Raw genomic sequence first — 27,504 nt, 5'->3', positions numbered from 1 at the left:
CATAGGGATTTTTACAAGACTGTTCAGCTACCCTGTTCTCCAAACCCTGTGTGTTTGTATACAATTATAGTTTGAGAATTAAAAAAAAAAAAAGCTTTTCTTCCTATTTTTGCTGCAATATGGAAAAAAGAACTATGTGAGTAAACTTTATTATCTCACTAGTTTTGCAAAGGTGGAGTTACGTAGACCAGCATTTCTGTGCAATGGGCAGTTCCAACACACCAACAAGAGATGATTACAAGAGAAGCCCAGTGATAATGGTCACTGTTTGCCGCATATATGGCAAACAATGAAGAGGAAAGTTGTATAGAGCAAAATTGGTAGTCTGGGTGTGTTCAAACAAATTATCATTTCATATGGTGACATGCAAAGCAATTAATCAAAAGCAAGTGGTGGAGATCACATGGCCAGGGGGATGACATATAGACCAGAAAACAGTGATTCTCAAAAAGTGTGTGGTGTCACAGTGAATGAACAGCTCACATGAGCTCTAAGCTCTAAAAAAAAGGCTGAAACAGTGGAATGTGGGGAAAGAAGTAATTTGCGATGCAATATTACTGAAAACTTCATAAACTTTCTAAACTATTGTGTCTAATTCCACTATCCATGTCCAATGCAAAGGTGTTGAAAAACTGGAAAAGGAGAGAAGACACTCATGTAAATTATTAGAGAGTAGAGAGAGTATCTCATAACACAACCCGAGTACTCACTGATCAAAACTGAGATTTAAAAGTTGCTGTGTTTGTGCTACTGAGCATCATATACAACATGAGACTTGTTTAAAGCAGAGGAAACCCTCTCAAGAACCAGCGAGTACAAGACAGATACATGAAAACAGAAATTAGGTGCAAATGTTTAAGGGTGTCGGGAGTGCAGTGCTGTTGTCATGAACAGCAGCAGGGAAAGTGCAGTGTGAAGGTTGGCCGTAAAGTCTCTGGAAGTCAGGAAGCTGGGAAAGAAAATTTTATGGTCACCATAAATCCACCTTTTGTGTTTGCTGTTCTTACATTACACAGTCAGATACCAAGGTGTGACTACTTCAGTAAATATTTAGATTGCCTACAGTTTTATAACTGGGGTCTTAAAAGAGCAGAAGTAATTATAACATGCGGCTGACAGGTCAGGAAAATAGATGGGAATTTGCAAGCCCTTGGCTTGCAAATGGGGCTTGAGCACTTCAGGCAGCATGCCTCAAACTATCTTTTTTCTTCCATTACAGACCCTCTCCACACATGTACCAATAGGAATTGCCATAAACTCTTCCCCTTATACCAGTTTGATTAGTTACCAAGTTTGCTTTTGTTTTTTCTCATGTGTTCTGAGATTGTATATGAGCGAGTCTCCTAGCAGTGCTCCTGTACTGACCAATTTAGCTGTCCTTAAAAAACATTCCCCTGTTCATCAGCTCTTCCAGGTGCTTGTCCTGACTTTTTGAAATTGTCCCCTGCATGTACTTGGAGCCAGCATCATTGGAGAATTGATGGCCTTTCATCTCCTTTGCCTTGTAATTTGTAAGCTGGCTATGGAGTGCTTTGAGGGAAAGTTTGACACTCCTTTTCCCCAATGCCCAGGTAAATGACAGACCAGCACAAGGATGAGAAGTAGAGCTGTCTTCCTTTTGAGCTGGAGTTGCTGCAATAAAACACTTTTGAAAAGCAGCTGCTCTTCACATATTTAAGGCATTTGCCCTGTCTGGAGCTCTTTATGAAACTACATCCTGCTCTCCACTGGCACCCAGCTTGTGCCAGTAAGGTTGTTCATAAGAAATCCGTTTTACTTTCTGCGGTATCCTATTTTATCTGTGTTCTGGGTCGCCAGAACATTTCTATTTATTTCCTTCTGCAATAATCTAAATAGAGCACTGGTCAGATGAAAGATCACAGTGATTGTTCAGGTAAAAGGATAGCCAGGAATTGGGGCAAAGGTACAGAAACCCTTTTAGGATGACAGTAAAGATCCTGAAGATCTTCTAGCTGAGATCCTGGCCACGGTCAATGGGCAACTGGTGATTCACATGTTTCTCCTAAAGTAGTATTTTAATAGTGCCCCATCATTTGTGCAGGGAGTTAATTCGTAAAGCTGTTAAACCTTCATGCTATGTTACCAGTTAAAGGTTTCTATTGATCTCTTACTTTCGTTTCCTTTAATGAAACTTCATAGCTATTTGATTTTCTTGTTACTTCTAACAGCTGATAAGAACAAGCTGCTAAATCAGCTCTAATTAAGTGAAAAAAGGCCTGGTGGTGTAGCACTGCAGCTCCTTCACAGTGCAGAAGCACTGCCAAGGCAGAGTGAAACCCGAGTGTGACATGTTGATAACATCCTCCCATCAGGTGGTCTTTTCCATTGGCTCTGAAATGTCAAGTGTGAGGGAAATGTCTTTGTTAAGCTTTGAATGACCTACTTTTGGGTATCTGGGAATAACCAGGAGCCTACCCAAACCACAAGAGTGCATCTAATTTTAGCAGCCCTTCATTTCATGCATGCAAGCTTTTGTTCTGCATCTCCAGGAAAAGAACACTGGTTTCTTGCTGAGCCAGAGACAAATCTTATTGGTTTTAAATCAGCCCCTTGTCGAGTCGCGATCACAGTAAAATCACCCCTCTTAAAATTCTTGAGTCTCTAATAGTCATCTCAATTTTGCTTCAAAAACTAATAATAAGCCCATTCTAAAGGATCCACAGTTGCTGGTCTCTGATGAAAATGTCTAAACAACATATGCTGGAGATAGTCTGGGCAGCTGTGTTTTGTATGTTCCCACTTCTCCCTTGTTTTTAATTGACCAACAGTAGAAGGGTCAGCTTCTTTGTCGGAAGTTTCTGAGGGTCTTCTAGATTGGTTATAAGGCAATCCAGGGAAAGTTAAGGACAAAAAAAGAGATATTACTGTGTCAGCAGGGTCTCTGAGGACACTACTAGTGGTATAGATGGTGGACAAAAGCTCTCTGACATAGTTTGGACAGAAGAAGCACTAAAAAGTATTTGACCATTGATAGGGATATTAGTGCTGCACAAGATTGTTTGAAAGGAAGCAAGTCCGGATGCGGGTGAAGCACAGGCTCCCTAGCTCACAATTCCTAAATTGGACATTGAACAATCTCTCTTGCTAGGAGGGACAACATATAATCTTCCTCTTATAATGTCAGAGTCTGCTGTAGTGTTAGGCTAAAACACATCTAGATCTCACCCACACTGGACAGAAAAAAATACAAGTGGAACTAAGACAGAGGATAGTAGAGACTGAGCTTGTGAATGTTTATTTGGGACTTCACAAAACAGAAGAGAAATCAAAGCCACCAAAATACAATGACATAATCACAACAAAACTATTACCATGTTCTCTGGAGCCAGAGAACTTCCCAGTCAATGGGATTAACCATAAAAACAAGCAGTACCTGCTGGGGGCTATAAACAGGGTCAGTGTAGTTTGGGATTGAGTTAAGTATCTGACAATATGTAGTGTTTCCCTGTGGAGCCCCTTGAGGTTGGCAGTAGGTGCCTCTCTTCAGGGGCAAGCCTTGGGCAGCCTGGCTACTGCACATCCCAGCCTTAGCCTGACTTGGCAGGATAGACAGTGGTAATCACTCTAAAAGCAAAAGTCAAGCTGTTAAACAATTGAGCTCTTTGCCATGCCGTGACAAGAGCACCACTGCCTCAGGGTCATTTTTAGGAACACAGGAAGGAGCCTCCAGTGGCTCATTCATCCCATCACCTCTGGCCACCTCCATCTGCAAAGCAACATAGAGCCAACCCACTTGGTGGGCTCCCAACCCCCTCTCCTGGGGGCTTTCTTCCCCCTTCCTCAGGCATGTGCTATGAAGTGCAGGGGGGTTTAACCCTTTCAAAAGTCCATCTTGGGGGGTTGTTATTGCAACAGCTATGGAGCTATTCAGCTGTCCCGTGGGCTATTTATGGGATTTGCCTCAACAGTGGGGCAACAACTGGCATGAGGTTATTGTGCAATCTCTGAAAACACATCTTTTAAGTTTTGCTTTTTGATGCCATTTAACATACTGTTCACAATGTATTTGTGATCCATGGTTGAAGAGGCATGGGCAAAACAGGAAGAAGGTCTACTGCTGCTGGGCTATGAAGCACTTAATGATGTGAGTTGTGTTGAGTTGGTAGAGTTGTCTCATCTCTGAATTTCACAGGTTTTAAAGGACAACTTGGTTTGGCCGTAAAGGTGTATAGTTAGGAAAGGTGTTTATGTAAATATTTTTCTGAGGCTCAAGCTGTGGTTTTAGAGGCCCACACTTAGGTTCAGTGTTGGATTTGGACAGATATTGGTCTGATAATCCACTGAGGTCAAGCAGTGAGTGACCAAGAGTGAGGAGGCAACAATTCTAATCCCCAGTTCACAGATCACAGACTGGCAAGCTGCATGTAGGGAGGCTGCTGTGCTTTCTGGAAGAAATAACCTTTGTCTTGAAAAAAAAAGTGAGAAAGTACTTGTACCTGAGCTTCTGAGCTATTTACAGGCTCTGTCTGCTGCTACTTGTTGGGCAATGCATCTTCCACAACCTCTTGATTTCAGGTTGTTTTTTTCAGCGTGGCAAATAAAAGGAAAAATAACTTGAAACAAATATTTCCTGTTCTGTGGTATTGAACAATGAAATTGTAAACCACAGAAGGGACCATGCTTGATCTAAACGCCTTTGAAGTCAGCAGAGCTCTTTCCACTGATTTCAATGCACTTTGGGCCAAGGCCACAGAAGGAAGAAAGCAAATGTTTTCTGCCTGAAAAAAGTTTTAACCATTGGTATTCAAAGAGCAATAAAGTCTGATGTGTAAAATGTGTTCCTTTAAATAGTCAGAAACTTAGTTAATTTCCATCTGCTTCCTAATAATTTGTCACTATTACAGTAAAAATGAATGTGTTTATCATAATCATACACTGAGAAGAAAAAGCACTTAATGCTGTCATTCACTTCCTATCTTGCTTCCATTCCATTTTGTGCATATCGTATTTCTCACTAATGTGATTGTGCTTATGCTGCTGGTTATGTTATCACAGATTAAGCACTGTAGATTTCCAGTTGAATTAAACTTCATTGCACTGAGGGTGGCTGACAAATATAGTGAAATCATTATTTTTCTGTACAGTTTAATCTCTAAAACATCGCAGTGTGTTTGGTTTTGTTGTGTCGGGTTTTGCAGGGTTTTTTCGTGACTGAGGAGGAATAGATCAGAGATAGAGAAACTGGGGAGCGAAGAACTGTTGTTCTGGGAGTAGTGTAGGGGATGCCACTCCTATCACAGAGTAGGCTGCATGCAGCAGCTTCACGTGTAAAATCAGCAGTAGTTTTGCCTGCATATTTTGTTTCACACAGTTATTAATGCAAGGAAAGGAATCTATCTGCCAGCTACCTACTGCCCAAGGATGCTGTCCTTCTGAATCAGCAGGCTCATCAGCATGTCAAAAGGCCATACTCAGTCTAGCAGCTGACAGCAGCCCATCGGGTGGATGGCCCATGGGTGTGTTGCATCTCAGGCTTTTTGTTATGCAACAGCAAAGCCTGAGCAGCTGAGTTTGCCTGTGCATAAAACCAACCCCATCCAGCTGTGACCAGCCAGAGAGAAGATCCCAGACTGGAGAGCTGCAGAAGATGACAAGATTCTGTTGCCGTGGCCAGGCTGCATTACCTGCACATGAAACCGGTGATCAGACGTATTGGCTGGAAGACAGAGCAAGAGAGGGATTAAAGGTGATGCAGAAAAGCGAAGGACGTGAATTATGACTTTTCAGCCTTCTTTAGTGGTGCAATGGCCAGCCATGTCGCATGTTGCAGGTGAGAAGAATTTCGATGAGGCTTCCCATTTCAGGAGATTTCTATGAAATTAAACTTACCTATCTTTAACACCAGGCTTTGAAATGTCCTCCTACTGTAGGACCAGTGCGTCATTTGGACCTTAGCAGAGTTTAGAATAGGTTCAAAGAGGAGAAATCAGAATGGAGTTAAGAACATTCTCCAATTGTAAGAACCTTGTTTACATTCATGGGAAAACCATGAAGCAAGGCAAACATAATTTTTAAAAATGTGTGTTGTTAAGCATCTGGGATAGCAAACACAGTACTGTTTGTACTAAAGTATGGGTGCTGCCAACCACAGTCCATCAAGAGACCAGTTCAGCTTGAATTTACTCCTTGAAAGCCCTCCTCCTTCGCCCCTATATTTCTTCCCACTGGAGAGCTGCATAAATACAGGAAGAAAAATCTAACAAAGAAGAAAGGATTATGAAATCACTTTGTTCTCTTTCAGATGAGAATTCCGTGTCCTTCGGGCTGTCAGGCAGGGGCATCGTGGTCTCAAGCTGGAAAATCGTGTAATCAAAAAGGCAGATTTTCTGAATGGGTATCTTACAGGAAACCGAATTTTCCATGGGAGTTATCTATGTGTTTTGGTAAGTGTTTTAAAGCAATTAGAATAAATGGCACACGGTAAAGCTTTCATATTTTTGTAATATGTTAATGATTAACTTACTTCCTACATCTTTGTTGACTTAGTGGGAGAGTGACAAGGAACTGGAGGTACCTATTGGTAGCATAACAAGTCGGACAATTTGCACGGGCATTTTTTCCACTTCCCCTTCTGGAACTTGCTTCATCCAGCTGACACTGCTTCACAGCCTTAGGCAAACTCTCAGACTCACAGAAGTAAGTCCCCTTTTTTTTTTTTTTTAATATGACTTTTTATGAAGTGCTGATAGAGAACAGATGGGAGAGATTTAAATATTTGTTTGTTTCCTATAAAGAAGCTTTTCCAATTGGGAATTGAAGAATTAAGTTTGCAAGCATTAAATCATAGGGATATTGCTAAGAAGAGACCTCTGAATTACTATGCTGTTGGGGCTTTTTAAACTCCCTTTCTGCTGCAAGACTTACATTAAACAAAGGATTTGGTTAGTAAACCATGTACATATAGTCCCAATAAAGCTACATCTAGGCTATAAAACTTTACAAAAGCAGGATTTGAATGTTAATTTCAAATGCATGCAGTGCCTAACAATATCTAAAGCAAGAATATTTGCTTAAAACATGAAGTAAGTGGAAATTAATGAATTCCTGCTTACATTGGCTGGGAAAAAAAAATTTTGTGGAAGAGTCTGTCTTGAACTTTCTCTTTAAGGTGGTTACAAGTTGCCGTGGAATTCCTAGAGCAAAACTTTCTTTCAACAGGCAGATGGGTTGCAGGACAGGGAGACGCAGACTTTGCTCGTCTGTTGGAACATTTCTTAGTGTATTTTATCTTAGCTTTGCTATCATTTACTAAGAAACAAGGATTGCCTCCTATCCTTTTGGAAAGCCCTCCTTTCAACCACCCACCCACTGTCTGTGGAGGAAATGTCATGAACAGGTTGCTGTGTGCAGGTTGTGTGCTCTCCCGTTTCCCTTCTCGGCAGTAGCGTCCTTCCATGCATTCGGCTCGGCGATGCTCGTTCCCCTGACCTGGTGCCCGTGCAGCATGTCCAGGCTGACACTCCAGGTGCCCAGAAATTCCTTATTTCTCCTGCAGGTTCCAAGAAGCATTAGGTTCCCGTTTCTTTGGGTAGAGAGGTGTCGCCTCTGGTGCCATCTTCCCAAGCCCCGAGGCTGTATTCCAGTACCCTCATCTTCCCTGTGTGTGTGAGCTCTCTGGACCTGGGTATGGTTGCCTTAGTTACACTACCCTCCCCCTCAGAGCTCTTTTTTTCTGTGCAGACACACAAGTAAGCAAGCTTTTGGGATCTCTCTGCTTCTGAAGCTTACTGAAAGGGTGCCATCTCAACACAGCCAGGGTATCAGCCTTGGTTTTCAGGGCTGTCATTTTGGAAATATCCCTAAAACTGTTCTACTTCAGTGCTAAATGGAGCTTCCTTCAAGACAGAGGCAAACAACCTGTGAAACTCTGATATATGGGTGGATCTGGGTCCTGGGTCAAACCCACGGCCGTCTCACTGCCTACAAACCTGCAACGTTTCCTTAGGTAACAAAGAGCTTAAGGTGGGCTCAACCCACAGAAAAGTGAATTAGGGTTTGAAAAAACGTGAAGAATATATAGAAATTATTGATTTCTCTTCATCCTACCATCAAAGCAAATCAATTATTTTTCCTGAAGTAAGCAAAGAACTTTTACACAGCTAATTTCAATGTATTCACTACTTGGGGGAACAGAAATAAAGATTGCTTTGGTTTGCTTGTTTGGAACACAATGTGTAAGTGAAGGAGCAGAGTTCATAACACTGGATAGTGACATTTGGAGGAAGGAGCACATAAGGCATGTTTATATCTGGAACGGACTTTTCCAGAATTGCTAGCACCCATTAGTTTATCTTTTCTAATTGAAAATGTGTTAGAGACAGCTGGAACTAAACATGAGATATCAGGGTTCAAGACTTCATGAATGTCAGGGAGACTGTGTTCAAGGAATGGGCCATAAATGCAGCTAACTTTATTCTAGAAACTAGGAACAAACAATTGCCACACTGAGTGTTTGTTTAAATGTCTTTTGAAGAAACTAGAAATAGACAGTTTTAGCAGCACATGCTAGCAACTCTCTGTGGCCAGGACCACAGCAAGTAACAGCCTTAGACAATAAAGCCCATATTTCAACCAGAGCTGTGCTGCAACAGGATGTTAGAAGACTAAAACTATTTATGATGTCTCTTCTAGACACATCCAAACTTAAGGGTCTAGGGCATTAGTACAGGCTTTTTGAGTATCATGTCAAGGATCATGCAATTGTGTAAGACTTCCACAAATTCATACGACAAGCCCTAGCTCCATCTGACACTTCCCTGCAGCCTCTTTCAATATCTGAGAGCTTATGCTCAAGGGTTAATGACTGACCCATCCAGCTCTGCTGGGGCCTCAGGTTCCAGATGGGGGCAGATACTGCAGAGGGCATGCTGATGCTGAGGAATGTTATTACCCAGCACATACCAACCTCTAAAGGACCTCTGCTAAACGGCAAACTCCCTCCTTGCCGCTGAAAGCGGGAGCCATCTGGCTCTTAAACTATCATAGAAAATGATTCATTTAAGACAAGTCTTGTGGGTGATTGCATGGTTGGGGGCACTGTCTTATGCTACCCTATAGTTGGACCATCTGTTCCTGCACAGGCCCTCATTCCCCTCTGAGGGAGTCCTGAGACCCAGTAATGTCATAGGTCCAATAATACTTAAATGCACGAATTAAGAGAGATATGCTAGGGGATTTTTTTTCCCTGCATTTGCCTGCAGGAACAGACTGCCAGAGAAATCGTGGACTCCCATCCCTGGAAATGTTCGAGGCCAGGTTGGATGGGTCTTTGAGCAAGAGGTTTCCCCGCCCATAGTAGGGTGTTGGACCGAGATGTCTTTAAGGTCCCTACAACCCAACATTCTATGATTCTATTTGGCTTTTATTCAGGTCCCTGCCTGAAATACATCTGTGAAGGAAAGCCCTTCCAAATGAAGGAAATGAAAGATGTACTAAGAGAGAAAATGAAAAGCCTGTAGAAGCAGCTCTCTTTTTTTTAGCTCTTGTCTCTGGACTTTCCCAAGACTGACTCCAGAAGCTACTGGAATGCTTATTGGATTGGACTGAGTTGATTTTAAATGAAAATGTGGATGAAATCATGGGACACTGAGAGATGGCACTATAGCCACCTCTCAAAACATTTCTCACTTCTTTGGGTGAAAAGGGTTTTCAGTCATGCTTTTCTTTCACTGACAGAGACACCACGCAGACCTAGCTTGATCCTCTTGGCAAGATTGCCTTTGTAGGCTGACTCCATTCCATGAAGTGGCTTGTGTGCAGACTTGGAATGCTGAAATCTACAGCTTTGAGTGAGCTGCAGAATCAAGAACCACATGGCAGTGACACCAACTGATTACTCAGAGGACCTCCTGTAGCTGACTGAATGAGTTCATTTGCCTTACGACTTTTCGTATAGTGATACTGTTGCATCATGGTATTATTCAGACCACCTAGGTAATCTTACTACACAAATTAAATTAGTTCAAAATATTTATAGAATAAATGAAACTAAACTAAAGCATGAAACCAGACAACAGATTATGCTGTCTGTGTTAGCACAGCCTGCCATACAATTTTTTTTTTTTTTTTTTTTTGTGGGTGACAAGTTGGTGGCAGATCAAATTCTTCCTTTCCAAAGGGGATGCCTCTGTCTTTGCAATCTACAGGAATGGAACTGCTGGTGTTTTAGCCAAGTTCAACACCTGCATCACCCACCTCCTGTGGATGAAAACTTGCACAGTGTCACCCCCAAGGTGTGACCTTTTTCAGGGTCCAGCTGAGACAAAAAGCTTGTCCATGGCTTCGAAGGGACCTTACAAAGCCCTGACTCAGGTGCTGCTGTTCACCCCAGCCTTGCCAAGGGCCCTGTTGCTCTTCTTGCTACAACCTCCCTTCCAACCTTCTTCTCACCCTCCCTTCCTTCCTCCTTCCCTCCCTTCCTTTCTCCTTCCCTCCCTTCCTCCTTCCCTCCCTTCTTGAGGTCTCAGCAAGGGAGCCTCTGGGATGGGTGAAATCCTGGAGGGAGACGCCCTCTGCAGGTCGCTCACGGTTTTCCTTGGCATCTGCAAGCAAACTGTCTTTTTTGGAAATACTTGACACAGTAGTCCTGAAAAATCAACGTATCTTGCTACACCTGGGGGAAAATGAGTTTCCCTGATCCTCGTTGCTAAAGGTTTTCTTTAAAAACAGTGCTTCTGGCACTGTTCTCTTTTGATGATATCAGCAAAACCTATTGTGTGTTTATTAATATTCATACTGATAGACACTGTAATCAGGAACTGATTTGCTTTAATTTTGACATGTTTTCATATGGTAAGAAAAATCCTGTAACTATTTTACCTTGATATTTTGTTCCTTATTTTCTTGCTGAATCTTAATATCAGGAGGTAGTAAAAATAGGCTTCTGTTTGATATTCCAAAATAGGCAAGTATGAGAACTATAACTCAATTTCATCATCGATCTCAAAAGTACTTCTTTTGAACCTTGTTCTTTCTCTAAGTCAGTGATACCAGGTTAGATCAAATAAGCTCCAGTGGGCAGGGTGTGGAGGAATGAGCCAAAATGAATCATGCAATTTTTTGTGTGTCTAGACATTTGATAATTCACCTAAAGCCCATCTTTGTCAGCTGGTTGTTCTCCAATGTTTTCAGAACTTTTGTATAAACCTTGAATTCTTTCATCTTGCATTTGCTTGTTCTGTGGGGTTTTTTTGTGAATCTTAAAGGAAAACGTACTTTTCCTATTTTTTAATTGTATAATTCAACTCTGGAGACAATTCTAAGTGTCTTAGCATGTGAAGATTTGATAGGGGCCTCAGAATTGCAGATACAATCTCATTTAATTCTGTGAGCAAGCAGGTGGGTACATTCAATCAATGAAGTTAGACACTGATAACATACTCTGAAAAGCTTTCGATGACAGGGATTCACCTGCTGACCTATATTTTATGACCTTGATACCAGCAAGTTGTTTAAATGAATATTTATGATGTACACGAGAAGTATTACAGACATAGAGGCTCTGCACAAAGTGGTGTTTTCATGTGGTTCAGGTTTAGCTACTGTGGGCTCAGCTGATTCCAGCAGAAGCAGAAGGGAGTCAGCATGGGACTCCCTTGCTCGTGCTCATTTCTATCTCCTACCTTCCCATCCCTGGACATGAACAGAAAAGATGCTATTTTGATGTGGAACTGGGACAGAAAGAAAACCATTCATAATATCCTGTGGGGTTACTGTGCTCTGTGTCTGGTAACAACAGTTAATTAGAAAGGGGGGTTTATAAGCAAATATAGAAAGTATTTATAAATTGATTTCAGTTTAAGTAGATAAAAATACAGGAGACTCTTCCAGAGCAATTTCCTCCATGCCAGAGAGGATTAAATGTACACTTGCAATAATGGAAATTAATATGTCTCACAGGAAATCAGTCCTATTGGAGATACACAGGTGAGCTGGGAGGCCAAAACGATAACATTGCAGATGTTGCTGTGTTTGGCTGGCATCAAAAATCACTCTGTCCCATCCTCTTATTGCTGGCATCAGCTTCAGGACTGAAGTAAGTATGTAATGAGCACTGGTATAAGAAGATGGACAGTGTTTGCCTAAGGCCATATTGTTATGAAGATATTTTTTATTTAAGATTTCCACAGATGGATTTTTGCAACTAGATTGTATCATCTACTGAATCTGTTTAGTTAAGATCAGTAAATAGAAAAGTTGTTGCTTTAGTAACAAAACATTGTTGCAGATCTATCTATTATTAGACTGAGTTGGTACAATATTTCTTCAATCTTGAATGAAATAGAAGCAGAAGAAAAGGTATTTTAAATATAGAGATTCCTAGAACCTTTCAGATCTGCATTATAAATTCAAGGTCACATCTTCTCTGATCACAGATCATTCATATAATTATCCAGACGTTGTGCAAAAGATGCGGGAATTAACAGGTTTGGGTTTTTTTAAATAGAATAAAGCCTAATTCACATTCAGAATGTACAGTCAGCAAACAAAGCTTAAATTTTTTGCTAGACTAAATAAATAAAATATTTCCACCACAGTCTTTGGATGTTTTGAGCTGGGGAAGTTGGGGCAGATTATGAACTAGTGGGATTTGCAAAGGTGAAACACTAAAGAACTCTTGGCTAAAGTTTGAAGGTGGGAAAGCAATGGCAGCACATCCAGGCTCCAGCCCCTGCTCAGAGCATTATATTTCTGTTTAATTCAAGTGTTCTGCTAATTCATGTTAAATAATCTAAAAAACTGTCAAAGTTCAGTGCTCAGTATTAGACTTTGTGGTCTAGATTTGCTCATGCCTCTGAAACTGTGGTGTTTTCTGTCTAACACCAGTCCCAGTAACTCTTAGTAGGGGGCGGCACAAAAGCTGAAGACTGTTCAGTTTGGGCTGCTACACCAAACCACAGCTGCCAGAAGAGAAGAGCACAGATTCTGCAGCTGTTTTGTAGGATCTCTTGCAACAGCCAGGGACCTGAGGATTTTGTCTGATTTGGTTTCTGCTAGCCAGTAACTCTAGGGCTCCTGATTATATGTAACATGTATAAGGATCTTTGAGCATAATGGTTAATTAACAAGAGAAAATAACTTGGAAAAAGACATGAATTTTTCTTTTTGTGAATCTAAAAAGGAGATTGTAAGGGGAGCTAATCAGAGACTCTTTCTGCTCCATGGATATGATGACATATACAGAATTTAAACAAATATGTTATTTGTCCATGAAATTAAATTTCAACAGTCCATTACAGTTTGGGGAAAGATAACTACCATCCTCCCTCCACACGCACATAGTCTCCTGATCGTTCTTTTTCACTGACAGGTTCACCTCTTCACCCAAATAATATTGCCTTTGTAATTTTATTTTTTCTTTTCAGTGCCTCTCTCTTTTTCACATGGCAACCAGAGCAGTGTCTGCAACAGAGCAGAAGACCTCCAGAGGATGAGCTCCCTGGTCAATGCCTCACACCTCCAGCTCACTGCCTTCGTTCTGGGTACAGTAGGCTGGATCTTGTGCACCATTTCAATGGGAATGGTGGAATGGAGAGTGTGGCACGTGGACAACACCAGCATCATCTCCTCTGGCATTGCCTGGGTGGGGATTTGGAAAGTCTGCTTCATCAGTTACCTTCACGTCTCACCTGGCTATAGAGAACAGTTCTGCCATAAATTCAGTGGCTACGAGTCCTTCGTCCCCCATGAAATTTATGCTGCTCAGGGTCTCCTGTTGATCGCCATGTTCGTGGGCTTGCTGGGACTGGCTGCTACAATATTTGCTCTGAGAAATGTGTATATGGGAATCACTCACAAGACTCTTATTACCCCTTTCTTCCTGGTGGGTGGCTTCTTCTACATATTTGCTGGTCTGTGTGTCCTGATTCCTGTGAGTTGGAATTTCTATTCTGTAACGCACAACCAGAGCATTGCTTTTCCTCCTTCTTATTACATGCCCTCCGTACGCAGTGGCTCAGGAAGCTGGTCCTGCAATCCTGTTGGGATTGTGGCTCTGTCATTCTCCTGCTGCTAAGTGGGACTTTTTTCTCTCTCATACAGATTTCCAGGGACCGCAAATACTACAACGAAATCCTGACAGGACAATCCCCCGTGCTATTTCCGAACAAGAGACCTAGTCAAGAGATAAGGCCAGCAGGACGAGTGGTTGTAATAGTAAGGAACGCAGAATTTAATTTGGTCTATAGTAGCTATTTTCTTATATGAACCAGTTGCGTTACCATCTTAATGGTCACATATGACCAGAGGTTCGTTTTTGAGATAACTGCTGTTGAGCAGCAACTGTGATTAAATTTTGCCAGTTGACCTCTTTTGTACGTACAAACACTCATGATTATTATTTTTTTATTTGTGTAAACTATTAACCCTGCTCAAGGAGCTGGCTCTGATGAAATTGTCCTTATTAGAAAAATGTGAAATCACATATATTAAATGTGAATTGTTTGTACTAAGGTCTTTTGTCCATTATTTAATTACAGCTGTAGTAAGTATGTTTTGTGACAAGTCAAGACTTTTAAAACCACTAATATGAGTGTCATCATGGTTATGTCAAATGACTCTTCCCTGAATTGTCTAACAAATGTCTTGCCAGTTTCTCCTCTTCCTCTAGGGCACATAAAGGGCTGTGTCTTTATTGCTTCTGTTTTTCTTTCAAGCTGTTTGCATTTTATGTTGCAAACATGTTTGCCTGTGGGAAGGTGCGCTCTTAGTTCCTAACTTAGGCAGAGCCAAAAAGTCTGCGAGTGTTTGCTTCTTCATCAGACACTTCACTGAATCCAAGGTATTGCAAAAGACAGAAACAACTTGTACAAGTTATTACAAAACTGATGTCAAAACCAGGAATATTCAGTGCAACTTTCATGGTATGATTCATCTGATGTAGACATCTATATCTAAACCGGTCACTTCAGGCTCTGTTTATAATCAATATAGAGACAAGCCTTTTTTCAAGATGTAGATGCCTCGATGGTTGGAGATGACACGCTCCCTAAAAACCTGTTTCTCTTAGCCCACTACAATGGTTGTAATAACCAGAGTTGCTAACTCTGGCAAATACAACCAAACTTCACCTAAGCAAAAAAAAAAAAAAACAACAAAAAAAAAAAAAAAAGAGAAATGTCCCAAGTGCTGCAATAAGAACAAATTTAAGAAAAAATAAATTCAGAAATTGGGATGAATGAGCAACCAGGGTTGACAAACTGATGATCTCTTGAAAGAGGTCCTCAAAATTTATTACACTTTTAAAGAAATGCACAGGGATCTAAGTAAATTTAGTTTTACTCTTTTAATTGTCCTGCATTTTTAAAATACTCATGGATTCAGAGAAGAAACTAACAAAAATATATTCTTGTACATTGCAAGACAAGGGTAAAATGCCAGCAACCCGGATCGTCTTGCTGGTGGCTGTTTCTATCCCAACTTGTCCTAGCAGTTTAATTTTTCCTACACATTCTTCCAATGGTCTTGACTTTTCTGAACTGTCTGACTATGTAGAAACTCCACAGCACCTTCATTTTCTCTCCAGTCTCTTCTGAAACAGCAGCTTATCTCATCATGGGTAATTTTTTCATTGCTGCAAGAATTATCTTTTGGCTGTTTACAATGCTGTAAAGCACTTTCAAGTGGTGTTTCAATGAAGGCAGTTTAATAGCTTGTTTATTATATATTGTTTCCAGTTTGATTTCTAATATACAGCCTTTATCATGTTGGTAGGTTTTGGTTTTAAAGGTGCAAATCAATAGCACTGTTACCTCTTCCCACAGGGCCTGCAATAATATTAGATTATATCATATTGTGGTTGTAAGGAAAAAAGAGACCTATCCATGTGTTTGTGCCAGCATTTCCCCACACTGGTAAACTACCAATATCTTTGTCAGGAAGTAGAACTTTAACAGAAAATTACCGATTCTTCAACTCTGGTTGAGTTAACGTATGCACAGAAATATCACAACAACCCCAACTGTATTTCTTAGCTCTATTCACTAAACTATTGGATTCAATTTACATATATTCTTCTTGACTAAGAGAAAAAAAATGAACAAATATCATCATATGCATGCCAAGTTTCTGTGTTGCTGCCACTGCTATTTCCACTGGAGATTATGTTCACCTCTCCTGATGTGTGGATATGGAACACTGGTAGTATGTCAAACACAGCTAGATAGTGAGGAAAATTCCTCAGCTAAACACTGGAATACTTACCTAAGGAGATATGTGGGTTTTAAAATAAAGTTTTGTCAAAAATGTTTAGGTAAATAGTACATGAAGACTGCAGGTGTGAGAGAGTCCATCTCAGGACAGAGCGGTGATCTAGATGGGACCCTTGGCATCCTTTCCCAGTCTATTGATAGTCACATGGTTCTTATATGATAAAACATAACCTATGGTCAAATACTACTGTATATTAAGCTCCCAGTCCTTCCCTAAAGAAAAGATAGGGGAAAAAATCTTACAGAACATTTAGGTTTGGAAAAGACTTCTAAGATCATCAGTCCGCCTTTGACTGATGATCACTTTTGTCAACTAGACCAGGCACTAAGTGCTACATCCAGTTGTTTCTTGAACTCCTGCAAGGATGGTGACTCCCTGGGCAGTCCATTCCAATGCCTGACAACCCTTTCAGTGAAGAAATTCCTCCTGATGTCCAGCCTGAACCTCCCCTGGGCAGTTTGAGGCCATTTCCTCTTGTCATATCACTGGCTGCCTGGGAGAAGAGGTTGGACCCCCATCTGGCTACAACCTCCTTTCAAGTAGTTGTAGAGAGAGAGTAAGGTCACACATGAGCCTCCTTTTCTCCAGGCTAGTCTTAGATTAGAACAAGGGAGAGGTGAAACTTCCATTGGTCGAAAGGGATCGAGCCTGTCTGACCTTGATCCCTCAGGGCTGTGTGATTCATTAAAATTTACTGAATGTTTGGTTCATTATGATTCTGATATTGGAGGAGTAAAGCCCATGTTATTTTACTTCACCAGCAAGGAGATAGGTTCTCTGTGCATATTCTCATGACACATTTATTTTAGAATTTGAGAAGCTAAATTACCTTTCAGTAGTTCAATTTGTTACCATGTCTGTTGTGCTTGTATAGGTAATTTTAGGGTTATCTGTAAAATCAGGCAGCTGAAGTGATCTTGGTTTAAAACTCCAAAATGCAAAACTATTTTGGAAGGCTATTTTTAACCCTAGATTGCTTTAGGGAACTACTTTATAGCCTGGCCCCACAATCATTTGTAGCAGCACAGCTGAGGACAGGCAGCAAGCTGTAATGCAGACAGGAGTGAGTGGTCAGGGCTTTGAGGTACAGAGATAAGGGGCAAAAACCTCTTAAGCAAATTTCACCACTGAGGAGATCATATCGCGAAGCTCCTCTCCAGCTTCCGTGCAGACTGGGACCTGCTGCCTCCCCAGTGACAGCACCGCTTGCCTTGTGGGCTCCACCCTGTCTAGGAATGTCTCCACGCTGGCCTCAGTCTACACATAAGCCAGTCTCGCTTTATTTTTTCTGAGTTGACAATAAACAAGTACCTTGTGATTCACTCACATGTCTGAATTCACTGCTGGGCAAACGATCTGAATACCCAAGACTGAGTTCTGCTGGGTACCTAAGTGTAATGATAAGGCCTCATCTTTGACCTCCGTGACATACTCCTTGGCATTAATCTACCACAGGATGCATTTTGTTAACCTTATTTTCATGTAACCCTCTACCTCACCTGTCCATTCATGGCCACAGACCAAAAAAATGTATGAATACGTGTTCAGTATTCCTCTAGGATGGATGTGCAAATAGAAAATGGAGCTGAACAGTGCCTAACTAAAACAGCCCCACAACACAAAGCCTGCTGAGACTTTCCCCAGATGATATGCAATTCAGACCAATGTATTTGTGTTCAGGCAAAGGAAGAGGGATGAATTGGAGACATAGTACTGCAGAACAGGTCATCAAATTAGTCAGGTTAAGTCATTAAACAAATCTTATTTGAGTCAGCAGTTTAACATGAAGACAGTCTTAATTGCCGATTTAGCTGATTAAAGCAATGCTAGGCTCAGAAAGAATGTCTTTCTTGTCACATGGCTTATGGTATATTACAGTGATGAGAAGGAGGGTGTTTTTCAGGGATATTTTTAGACCTTAGACCATTTTCCCCTTAGAATGGAAAAAGCGAAATGTCACAGCCAATTTCCTGCACTTTAGGCCGTTAAATACTTTAGGACAAAGAGTATTTGCTTAAAAAAATGTTAGTCTGGCTGGCATAGTGTTTAATGGCAAATTGTTTTCCTTAAAATAGGAAACCAATGTACATGAAATTAAAGATTCCCAGAAGAATTTTTCTCTGTGAAAAATATACCTTTTTCAAAAACTGAAGCGGGATTCCTTTCTTTCTTGCCAACATCATATTGTCAAATCCAGTATCGGCCTCACTAAAAACATATTTTTCAACCAACTTATTTCCCTTTCCACTGCTCAAATAATTTACTCTGTTTCCCTTGTTGAGAGAGTTAAATAATTAGCATGTTGCTTCGGAGTATGCTGGCTTTCAATTATTGTGTCAAACCCCAACTGTATGCCAAACAAGAAAATGTAAGGAATTTCATCTCAGAATTATAAAGCAAATAAATACTGACTTAAGGAATGGAGTACAGCACACACTGTTAACATCCAGTTCACAGTGTGTCACATCACCCCCTTTTCTTGGGTTATGTGTGGGAAAGACTGTGAGGTTAATTCCCAGAATACTATTTTGAAGAAGCCTATACATTCTGAATGTCTGCATTCTGATACAGAAGGCAGCACTGCAAACAGCAGGGAGGGGGCCCCACCATGCCCACATCTAACCACACCAGTTTCGTCAGAGTCCTCCTGATGACAACGACTCAGGTGGGAACTACATTCTTTTGCAGCACCGCAGACATCAGGGACCCACTGACTGGAGAGCCGGCAGCAGCCGTGTGTGCTGAACCCCACCCTGCTGCCCAGGCCAATAAATAATTTGCTGTATTTCTTCCACCCCAGACTATCCAATCCTGGCTGCATTTGCCTATGGCATGGCTGTGGCAGTTCTCAGAGGTGTCCTGGACCGTGGCCTGTTTGGTACCATCTTCAGCTGTCAGCATCAGGTATGCTGGGCTGGGTGTCACCTCCCGTGCAGCACCGAGCACAGCTCACCAAGGACATCTCCATCATCTCCTCTAGCACTGCTCAGGTGGGAACTGGGAAACTTGAGTGGTCACTGAATAAAGGTCTGTCACAGACTCAGGTTCAGTGAAGATATTACCCCTGAAAACCTTGGTTGTTCAGAAGCTTTCACTGGCTTGCTATGATCCTGGGTGCACTAGAAAAACCTACAAGCTTTCCTCCAAGAAATAGTTTAAGGGCTGTACTCGAAATCCACATATCAGCTTTTTCCTAGCTGGGGGCGTGTGGAAAATGATCGCCTGCCCATGTGTGTTAATCCCTGTGAGCTGCAGTTTCTGTCTGCAGTGTGAGCCACAGTGTCTCATTTCCCCCTCTCCCCACGCCAGCCTGGGGCACAGGAAGCCACTGCTGCCACTCCCACCGGCATCCCTCATCCTGCCCCTCGTGAGTGGGACCCTTTCTTTTAACATAAACATGTCATTGTGCTGGATGCCAAAGCTCCTTCTGATAAAACGGGCTTCAGATGCCTGTGAGAATGTGAGGCAGGGCTACAGCATAAACATAGCAAACCAGTGACCTCATCTGCCCAAGAGCTCTCTGGGTTTCAACTGTGTACTCTTCAATGACATTCATCCTTTGCTGTCTCAAGTCAGGAGGAATGGCAATAAACTATGCGACAAATTATTTTCTCCCAAATAATTATTTTTTTTTTGCTAACTTTGAAACACTGCTGTCTCATCCAGGTACCTGAGTTCACTGCAGTGCTGCTTATGAATATTATTTCTAAAGTGACCTTCTGCATAGGTTGGACTTTTGTTTTTCAGAGCTTTTTTAATAACATTGCTTTCGAACTGACCTGCATTAGTTTGCACAGAGATCATGGCCTGCATTACACACGATATTTGCCGCAGTTAAGTGTAGCTTTAAATGTTTTAACCTGTGCTAGGAATAAAATGGGATCATTGAAATAACTATACTTTTTAATGTAAGGGTTTCAAACTAACTAGTATGATATCCCTCTGGCAGGAAGGCACTCAGACATGCCAGTTCATCCTATCTTTCCATGAGCACAGACCATGAAAGCATACCCCATGAACCTATCAATGTGATTAGTTGCAAGAGCGTTAATACCTTATCTTGTTTCTGCTATTTCTCAGAAATGTTTGTATCCACCAGGACATCTCTCTATAAATAGCTTCATTTCCAGTGATAACACAGGAATTCTGAGACTTACATTTTGCAGCTGTACATAGTAAATGTTGCTTGGTGTGCTAATTGTCCAGAATTCCCAAATGGTCCTGGTGACGTTCGAAGAGGATACTGACATTCACCAAAGTTGGTGGCACCTTCACTGCTTCCAGGGTCCTTCCAGCTGCCATGCTCAGTCCAGACCTCAGAAGCCGCTGTCAGGTGCTGCTCTTCTTTTTGGAAAGCTGGTCATCAATCCATTTGAAGAAAGAATTGGCACCACCCGTACTCTATGCCAGGAGGAGTTTGGGCCACAAATTTCACAAGCTTTGACACAAACATTTAAGCAGCAGTTACATAAAGATTGTTATTAATGGTCAGAAAAGCTTGCTTCTGAAAAAAAGCATTTCTTACCTTTCAGAGGCCCAGTAACGCTTCAGAAAATCTGTTCCATTACTGAAACTTCACATTTGTTGCAGCAAATATAAAGTACTCTGAGTAGATATAACCAAACTAACCTGAGAGCGAAAAGATAATTCAGGTTTTTAGACTGAAAAGTAAGTCTTACAGGAATCTGATTGTGGAAGTCAAACGGAATTTATGAAAGTACTCAGCATCTTACAGGATTGCTCTTTAACCTTAGTCTGAAAAGGCTTTGATGTGCAAGGTAACTAACTGCCTATTGACATGCTGTCAAAACTTCTTAGTTTGCACTACAGAAAAACTAGGCAGTTTGAAGAAAACTATTAGAAGTCCACAGAACCTGAATTACCTTTATTTGCAAATCATGTTGTTTCTGAAAAATCTGACAAGGAACTCCAATTCTTTTAAAATGATCCTTCTTGTAATGTCCACTACAATGTCTTAAGAAATATAAGGTTTTTTCTTGTCTAAACAACCAGTGCACACTGGAGATCAAGAGTGAGACAGAAGAACACACAAGTAGATGAGCAATGAAGGACAAACCACAGGAGGTATAGTAGAAAAGCAGCACTGAACAGAGGAACCATAAAAAAAATTCATGGGGGTAAAGAAGAAGAAACTTGAATGAGTCACTGAGGACAAAAGTGTGAGAGATGCAGGAAAATGCAAATGAAGAAGAGAAAAGCAGAAAGGGAAAGTGAGAAGAAGGTGATTCAACAAAGACAGGGAAGATTAGAGGTTAAAATCTGTTTGGAGTTGCAGAAAATACAGTTTTTGCCTATGCAGAACTCAGCCTAAAATGGTCTTCTACTTATAAAATGAGAATGGATATTTTTATTTTTGGGTTTCAGATTCAGAGGGAAGACTTTTAAAAAGAGTAAGTTACAGAGAGAATTTACCTGGCCTATGATTTCATGGTTGACAGAGTGCCTAGCACCCAAATCTGGAGAGCTTGGGGCAGGTACATCTGACAGTGAAGAATGCAAACAACTGCAGAGTTATATAACACATATAAAATATATTTTGTAGTATACATAAGACTTGGCAGTTCCTGTCTTCATACCAATATATATCTGCCTAAGCCTTTCTCAGGAATTAACATTGGGAGTTATAGGGATTTGTAAGTTAATGGCAAACATTTTATTTTAGATTACCAGCACCATCACCCTGAGAAAGTGTATCCATGTACTCCCAACTAACAGCTTTCTCTGGCCATTCACTGCAGTCTGATGAATTATGCTGCAATAGGAAAATTTAACCCCAAAGCCAGTTTAATCTTAAAAATCTTGTTCAGTTACTGGAAAGCCAGCAGAGGAAGTCCATATGAACACAGCCTTTTACAAATGTTCTCTCTGATTAATTCAGTGCTGGTGAGTAAACAAAAAAAGCAAAAATTCCCAATGAAAAAGAGCACTGTTTCTGCTTCATTTTGTCTTTTAAAGCAGGAACAGTGTAGAACAGAGTGAATAGACCAGATTGGAGGAGCTTCTGCTTTCAAGCTTTCACAAATCACAAACTTTTTCATATCAATCCACTTTGGCAGATTGGTGTTTGTGACCAAAGTCTGGACTAGGAACCGCAAAAATGCTGTTACCCAGCTGCTGTGGTAAGTGATTTAATCTCTGTGCAATGCTAGACACACAACTGTTGGGACATCCATTCATGTCTGTGTAGCACTCAGAGAATTGTTTGTATTGCTCAGACAACACCTGGATGGCTGAGCCAAGGATCAGTGATTTAATATCATTAAAAGTGAGTAGTAAGCAAGCAGCTACAGAGACCAGCGTGGTGTTAGGGCAGTCTGCCTTCTTGCCAAATCATCACTGGGAAAAAAACTGTCATCTGACGTCATGAAATGAAACCAATTAACATTAGTTGGGAAATTGGGTCTTGTCCTAAAATAGATAAACATAAAGATTAAATATGCTTAAAAACTCTACTAAACTTATTTCAGCCTGCTTGGAGCAACCACCTGACAAAGGGATTATGGAACCCCCCCCCAACCTGTAACTTATGATGTCTGTGCTAGTTATTTGAATCCTCTTTTCCAATCACTTGTGAAATAATATTGTGAAATAATAGTTTATATTGCACAAATTTTTTTCCTGTTTTTTTTTAGTATAGGTCTTTCTGATGGGCTAAATTGTACTTCTTCAGACTGAAGGACTGGAAGGTTGCTATTGAGAGAAATAACAGGGGACTTTGGCAGAAGGAAATTGTAAAACCTAAAACGGAGATGATCGTGACTGAGAAACACTCTATTCTCATGAAAGGCATGAAAGAAAATTTCCTTTGTAAGAAGGACTTTAGCAAAATTGTTAAAAAAAAAAGATTCCTCTCAAAATAATTTGGTCAAGTGTTTTAGACCACAGATGCAATTGCAGGACTGTTGACTTGCAATGGACATCCATGACATGTTTCCTCAAGGGAAATCATCATAAAACAGTTTGTGTTGGAAGGGACCTTTAAAGGTTGTCTAGTCAACCCCCGCGCAGTGAGCAGGGACATCTTCAACTAGATCAGGTCCAACCTGCCCTTGAATGCTCCCAGGGATGTGGCATCTGCCACCTGTCTGGGCAACCTGTTCCAGTGTTTCACCACCCTCATTGTAAAAATCTTCTTCCTTATCTGTAATCTAAATTGATCCTCTTTTAGTTTAAAGCCATTACCCCTTGTCCTATTGCAACAGGCCCTGATAAATCTACCTCTTTTAACAATTTCCATGTTGTTCAAATCAGTTTAAAATTTTCCAATTAAATATATCAACTGAAATCTTAGGACAATAATTTGAGGATTTTTTATAGATGCAACCCACTAAAGTAAAAATGAGCAATAATCTGTCATTGCTAAAACGTCCTGAATTAATCCTTTGGTTTACCTGCTGGAGGCCTGGGCTGGGATGAGGAATGAGTTGGTGTTGATTTCAGGCAAAAGTATGGATGGTCACATGTTGGACTCAGTGATCTTACAGGTCTTTTCCAACCTTAATATTTGTATGATTTTATGTTAACATGCTCTATCATGTGAAATTTAGAAACCCAGAAACCTTTTACAGCTTTTTTTCCCCAGCACAGTGAATGAGAATAAAATGCAGTATTTTTTTTCAATCAGATTTTAAAAGAAAACCTACCTTCAAACCCCATGCACAGAACAATATACCACAGAGGGTTAATACCTGGAAACTCTGGGGACACCCTATTTCTCTGATCCTTCTGCTGAAACTGGGTCACCTAGAAGCCAAAAAAAAAAAAAAAAAAGCAAGATTTTGATCATACAGAAAAGCTTGGCTGCACAGCTAGGGGCCACAGAACCTGGCTTGTTGCTCAAGATAAGGAGCAGGTCACTCTCTTTTAAAAGAAATGTGTTCCCGTGATAGAAAATGGTGATTGACACCCTTGTAGGTATTTTTAATGGCTGTCATCGCACATTCTGAGAGACTGAATCCACTTGATGAGAGTCAAATGTGCTCTGCCTGCAGCTGCTGTGTTTAGGGTATTCCAGGGGTGTGGACGGATCATGTTTCTAGAGACCAATGGGGCTGTAGCTATTGTAGTTACTTACCTGTTCAGGAAAGTCTTGGCCTCTTGCTTGATGTAGAACTTCAAGAATCATTAAACCTTAGCAGGATACAACATAGACTTCAGATCTCCCCAGAACTCAAGCCTTTCCTTCTGTAAATTCATACTGATCCCAAGCACTGGGTTTTTCAGTGAATGCTTAGTTTTCTCCGTGGCCAATATTGCACCCAGCAGAGATGTGACAACAGCTGATCACCTTCAGGTTAACAATTTCTTGTCCATAATTTTGATTGCCTAATTGGAACTGCTTTCCAGATATTAGGGTGGGGTTTGTATATAGCATTATGCTTCCTATAGCATGGAAATTGTGGTATACTAGATCACTGCTTTCAGCTCATCTGTGGGTGTTTTATGGTTCAGACTCTGGAAACCCCACATTATTCCAAAGAAATTGTCAAGAGTTTTTGTCATTTGTGATATAATCCTCCTGTCTCCACAGGAATTACTGTCCACCAAGACTGCCCTATGCTACCTGCTGCCATGGAGATAGCAACCATATGGTTGGCCCACTTTACTCTGTGGGGTATCTCCAACAAAAAGTTCCAAAAATATCTCATTTTATCTAGTTGGAGGAATCTTAACCACCTTTCCTATCAACACTTTTTTAATGCCAGAAATCTCAAGGTCAATTTGTAATTAAAAACCAAGGCATTTCTTTTTCTCCTGAATTCAAATGCTCCTCCAGCCCAGAAGGGGGGTTCCTTCTCAGGAAGCTGGGGATGCTGTTTCTGTTGATTTCACTTTTGCTGTTATGCCATTCTGAAATGGGGCTTAATAATCCTTGGCAAATATTGCTTTAGGGTATATCCTACCAATAAAAATAAAATAGTCTAAATTTGGGCTTTTGCAAACAACAACAATAAAAAAGTTCTTTTTGTTAACTCAGAACAAACTTGTCCTCCTTGTAGCTCTGTGTTATCTGTTGGTTCATGGGGCTCTAAGAAATAGTTGCTCTGGGATTTTTTGTGTGAAATATCTTACATTTTTAAAAAAACTTTTGCAAAAAACCCTGAGACCAACCTCTCACATACTGCTGACGTATGTCTTTCATGGTAAAATTGTATGTATGTAAGGGCTGTCATGGATCTTGCAGCGATTCATACAGAAAATCTTTATCTTTAATTTGGCTAGCCAGTTTCAAATTGCATCTTTGAAACAGAAGTTTCATAATATCTCTAGAAATGGAATCATAAAATGAAGGATATCTGTGGCTGGCAGAAGATGGAATGGCACCTCATGTTTTGTCATTTTGGCCTCTTACCTATTTCTTTCATTAAAGTTCTTTACATTACATTCTTAAGTATATCTACAGTGTGGGTAAGCAAATTCTGTCACGTGTAACACAGGTGTTGCACCTGTTTAACTGGGAAGAGAAACCAGCTTTGGGTGTCCTCTAGTGAATTCCAATCTGATAACTGTGGGCATGTACCAACACTAAATATGGAATGTTTTTACATCATTAAAGTTAATGGATGTGGATATTTTACATTTTAGACTCAGCATCCCATTAAAATGTCTTTGAAAATACTGTATTATTCTTGATTGATGAAACTATAAGATATAGGGATGTGACGAATTCTTTAGTTCTACAGCTGATATTTGCTTTCAGCTCTTGCCTTCTCTGTCAAGTTATTCCTTCATTAAATTTATAAAGGTCTTAAAAAGTGAGAGAAAGGTAGGTGTTTGTTTTCTTGATGATATTTGGTTCATGTGCAGACTCTCTACCTCCTAATGTCCCCCACTTTGGGAAGCAAAACTTGATGCATAGATTTGTTGTGGCCATGTCAAATATTTGCAGGTTTTTAGGTTAGTTGTGATTTCCATGGTTTAACTAATGTACATGTCCACAGCCACAACTTTGTGTTTATATTCACCTTTTAGACTGTACGAGGATTAGAAAAAAAATAAAGATCTTTGTCTGTCTGGAAAGGGATTGTCCTAGACTGGTTTTGTGCATTGCCACTAAGACTCTGTGGTTTCTTTGGGGCCAGTGGCATGGGCAAGGGGGCTGCAGAAGAGGGTACAAGGAACCTTAGGCAGTATAGTTGTGAGCCCATTGTACATGCCCTATTTCTTTTTGCAGCTGAGTCACAACCTTGGTGATCAACTAAAGGAAAGAGGTAAGTTTAATATGCAATTTTTTGGCCTTTAACTGAACTTGCAAGTGGCAGGAGAGGTATGCACCTGCCAACAATTCACTAAGAAAAGCAGGTGGGAGTTCAGCAGGTGGGCACCAGGATTTGTGAGAAATTACCCTGACATATCCAGAACAAGGTAAACTTCATTGTCAATGTGAAGGTCAGTGTAAAGTTACATATGTCACATATGACTAGCACCATTGTTTTGTATTGCAGAAAGTTTTGGTAAATGCGAACTTGCTTAATTTTTTGAGTAAGCTAAATCAGAAGGGTCACTCTAAATATACACCAGATGATACACCCAGTGTTTTCAGAGAGCCAGTAGGTATCACAAAGTGGTTAGGGCTGTTAGGTCTTTAAAAGGGATTCCTCCTCATGGACAGCCATGGAAAGTGTCATGATCTCATAATCATCTCTCACTCACATTACCTGAATACAGGGCACTTGGAGTTTGGCTTTATAACCACAGCTTTGCCTTCACTGACCAGCAGTGCTGGTAGACATGGAGGGTTGCAGTTCTCCACAGGGCAGAGCACACTTCAGTGCTCCTGTGTGGCCCATCAGCACCTCGTTCATGAACTGTGTTGCTGTGACTCCAACTGATGGCCAGTGGTCTCAGCTGTGCACTTCTTGCACCTACTCCTGGTTATCTCACTTCCCAGGGATAATGTGGTCCCTATATACTCTGTCAGGAAGCAGTCACGGTGACAAAGCTTTCCCAAAAGCCATTGTGTGGGCCTTCCTCCTCAGACGAAAGAACTCCCAGGAGGGTCAGTTAATTCAGGATGTCCCTCTAGGGCTTGCTGGGAGCTGATGGTGGCAATAAACTCACAGTCCTTTCCGTATGGCACTTCTGTTTTGAGCAACAACCAGACTCAGGTCACAAACAGGTATAAACAAGCCAAAGCAGAACAGGGCAGGAGAATCAGCAGGACCAGAATTCCAGGTGGCAAGGCCATACGCCAGCCACGCTGGCAGGAGCAGTGATCCGGCCACATCACTGAGGAGAGACAGGGGCTGCAGG

At 41.0% G+C, this 27,504-nt stretch overlaps 1 protein-coding gene across 3 annotated transcripts; it reads left to right on the top strand.

Annotated features, from left to right (window-relative positions):
* The first annotated feature begins 5,060 nt into the window (after positions 1 to 5,060).
* Positions 5,061 to 14,402, top strand: CLDN34 (claudin 34). Of its 3 annotated transcripts, XM_032679641.1 has the most exons (5): positions 5,061 to 5,791; positions 6,263 to 6,404; positions 6,508 to 6,657; positions 11,920 to 12,055; positions 13,386 to 14,402. In XM_032679641.1, coding segments are annotated over exons 4-5 (651 nt in total). In that variant the 5' UTR covers positions 5,061 to 5,791; positions 6,263 to 6,404; positions 6,508 to 6,657; positions 11,920 to 12,054; the 3' UTR covers positions 14,036 to 14,402. The 3 variants fall into 3 exon arrangements, with proteins under 3 accessions (XP_032535532.1, XP_032535533.1, XP_032535534.1); XM_032679642.1 differs by lacking the exon at positions 5,061 to 5,791 and having other exon boundaries at positions 6,220 to 6,404; XM_032679643.1 differs by lacking the exons at positions 5,061 to 5,791; positions 6,263 to 6,404; positions 6,508 to 6,657 and having other exon boundaries at positions 11,788 to 12,055.
* The last annotated feature ends 13,102 nt before the right edge of the window (positions 14,403 to 27,504 follow it).

The sequence above is a fragment of the Chiroxiphia lanceolata genome, chromosome 2, assembly GCF_009829145.1.
Source record: "Chiroxiphia lanceolata isolate bChiLan1 chromosome 2, bChiLan1.pri, whole genome shotgun sequence".
NCBI lineage: Eukaryota > Metazoa > Chordata > Aves > Passeriformes > Pipridae > Chiroxiphia > Chiroxiphia lanceolata.
The sequence above is the reverse complement of the archived record's forward strand: the minus strand, read 5'-3'. Positions and strand labels throughout refer to the sequence as shown.